Raw genomic sequence first — 3,424 nt, forward strand, 5'->3', positions numbered from 1 at the left:
TATCTTTATTTATCTTTATTTTATTTATTTATATTTATTTTATATTATTTTACTTTATTTTCATTTATTTTATTTCTTTTCAGTTATATTTATTGTATTTATTTTATTTTTAAAATTTATTTTTATTTATTTATTTTATTTTATTGAATTTTATTTTATTTATTTATTTTTTTATTTATTCATTTATTTATTTACTTATTCATTTATTTATTTATATTTATTTTATTTATTTTCTTTTTTATTTTACTTTATTTTTATTTATTTTATTTCTTTTCACTTATATTTATTTTATTTTTATTTCTTTTATTTTTTGAATTTATTTTTATTTATTTTATTTTATTTATTTATTTATTTATTCACTCACTCATTCACTCATTCATTCATTTACTCACTCATTCACTCACTCATTCATTCACTCATTCACTCATTCATTCACTAACTCATTCATTCATTCACTCACTCATTCATTCACTCATTTAATTCATTTCCTTTTACTCCAATTTCCCCAAATCTCACAGAATTCCCCCCATTTTTCCCCTCCAGCCCTTCCGGATTCTCCCGCCCCGCCCCCGGAGCCCGCCCCCAGCGTTCCCGAGGAAATTCCCAGCCGGAACATTCCGACGGCGTGCGTGCGACCGACCCACCCCCTCCGGAGTTTCGGGAATTCGCTGCTGCCGCCGCCCATGAATTCCATGGAGCCCAAAATTCCCTACGCGCCGCTGAGGGGTGAGAGGGGAATTTTTGGGAATTGGGGGGAATTTTTGGGAATGGGGGAAGGGAATGGAAAAAACGGGAGTGAATTAAATTAAATTAAATTAAATTAAATTAAGAATAAATGGAAAATAAATTGAATTAAAATATAAATAAATAAAATAAAATTAAGTGAAATTAAATTAAATTAAACTGAATTAAATTAAATTAAATTAAATTAAATTAAATTAAATTAAATTGAAGAAAGAAAATAAAATGAAATAAATGAAATGAAATTAAATAAAATTAAAATTAAAATAAATTGAATTGAATTGAATTAAATAAAATTAAATTGAAGAAAGAAAATAAAATGAAATAAAATTAAATTAAATTAAATTAAATTGAATTGAATTAAAAAAATAAATAAAAAGAAATAAATGAAATGAAATTAATGACATAAAATTAAAATAAAATAAAATAAAATAAAATAAAATAAAATAAAATTAAAAATAAATAAAATAAAATAAATGAAATTAAATGAAAGAAATAAAATTAAATTAAATTAAATTAAATTAAATTAATTTAAATTAAATTAAAAAAATAAATAAAATGAAAGAAATTAAATTAAAGAAATGAAATTAAATTGAATTAAAATAAATTAAATTGTAATGAATTAAAAATAAATAAAATGAAATAAATGAAATGAAACAAAAGAAATTAAATTGAATTGAATTGAATTAAAAAATAAAATGAAATTAAATAAAAAATAAATAAAATAAAAGGAAATTAAATTAAGGGAAAAAATGAAATAAAATAACAAAAGTCAAAAATAAAATGAAATTAAATTAAAGAAATAAAATAAAAAATAAAATACAATATAATTAAATTAAATTAAAAATAAAATGAAATTAAATTAAAGAAATTAAATTAAATTAAATCAAAGAAATAAAATAAAATAAAATAAAATTAAATTAAAGAAATAAAATGAAATAAAATAAAATTAAAAAATAAAATGAAATTAAATTAAAGAAACAAAATAAAATAAAAAAAATAAATTAAAAATAAAATAAAATTAAATTAAAAAATAAATAAAATGAAATAAATGAAATTGAAAAGTAAAATGAAATTAAATTGGAGAAATGAAATGAAATAAAATAAAATAAAAATAATATGAAATAAAATAAAAAAAAAATAAAAAGTAAAATTAAATTAAATTTAAGAAATAAAATATAATAAAATTAAATTAAAAGTAAAATGTAATTAAATTAAAGAAATAAAATTGAATTAAACTAATTAAAATGATGTGAAATAAAATAAAATAAATCAAATAAAATGAATTAAAATAAATAAAATACAATATAATAAAATTAAATAAAATGAAGTGAAAAATCAAGTAAATAAAATAAATCAAATAAAAATAAAATAAATCAAATAAAATGAAATAAAATAAAAAGTGAAAGAAAATGAAATTTTAACAAAATTAAATAAATGAAATAAAATAAATAAAATAAAATGAAACAAAAGGAAATGGAATTGAAATAAAATTTAAAAATTTAAAATTTAAAATTTAAAAATCTAAAATTTAAAAATTAAAAATTTAAAAATTTAAAAAGTAAAAATCTAAAATTTAAAAATTAAAAATTAAAAAATTAAAAATTTAAAAAATAAAAATTTAAAAATTCAATGATTTAAAAATTAAAAATTTAAAAATTAAAAATTTAAAATTAGAAAAATTAAAAATCAAACATTTAAACATTTAAACATTTAAAAATTAAAAATTTAAAAATAAAAAATTTAAAAATTTAAAATTCAAAAATTTAAAAAGTAAAAATTTAAAAATTAAAAATCTAAAATTCAAAAATTTAAAATTTAAAAATTTAAAAAGTAAAAATTTAAAAATTTAAAAATTTAAAATTTAAAAATTTAAAAATTCAAAAATTTAAAAACCCGAAATAAAATCGAATTAAATTTTTAAAAAATCCCTTAAAAATTCCCCGAAAACTCCCAAAATTCCCCTAATTTTTTTTTTCCAGGCTCCACCGTTGCCAAGGCTCCGGGTAAAACGGCCTCCCTGGGCTTCCCCGGCAAAGCCCGCTCGCCCCTGCTGCCGGTGGCCGTGCCCACGGCGCCGGAGGACGACGCCGGCGCCGCCGAGGATCCTGCCGGGGTGAGGGTTCAGTTCATTGAAATTGAGTTTAGTTTCATCTGGGGTTCCATTTATTTTATTTAATTTTGTTTAATTTAATTTTATTTTAATTTTTTTATTTAATTTCATTTTATTTTATATTATTTTCCTTTTATTTTATTTTCATGTTATTTAGTTTCATTTCATTTTATTTTATTTTCATTTTATTTGATTTTATTTAATTTAATTTTATTTTATTTTCATTTTATTTCATTTTATTTTATTTCATTTTATTTCATTTTATTTAATTTAATTTTATTTCATTTTATTTTATTTTCATTTTATTTTATTTCATTTCATTTTCATTTAATTTTCATTTAAATTTATTTTCATTTTATTTCATTTCATTTTATTTTATTTTCATTTTATTTCATTTCATTTTCGTTTAATTTTCATTTAAATTTATTTTCATTTTATTTCATTTCATTTTATTTTATTTTCATTTTATTTCATTTCATTTTCGTTTAATTTTCATTTAAATTTATTTTCATTTTATTTCATTTAAATTTAATTTATTTTCATTTTATTTCATTTCATTTTATTTTATTT

The 3,424-nt window shown here is 16.6% G+C and overlaps 1 protein-coding gene across 1 annotated transcript; it reads left to right on the top strand.

The window, feature by feature from the left end:
- Positions 1-518: 518 nt before the first annotated feature.
- Positions 519-2,857, top strand: LOC108510455 (netrin receptor DCC-like; the record flags this gene model as incomplete). Its single annotated transcript, XM_017840132.1, has 2 exons — positions 519-726; positions 2,724-2,857. Coding segments are annotated over 2 exons (342 nt in total), but the record flags the coding sequence as incomplete, so codon positions are not given.
- Positions 2,858-3,424: the final 567 nt, after the last annotated feature.

Source organism: Lepidothrix coronata, unplaced genomic scaffold (assembly GCF_001604755.1).
Source record: "Lepidothrix coronata isolate B3197 unplaced genomic scaffold, Lepidothrix_coronata-1.0 Scaffold930, whole genome shotgun sequence".
Lineage (NCBI taxonomy): Eukaryota > Metazoa > Chordata > Aves > Passeriformes > Pipridae > Lepidothrix > Lepidothrix coronata.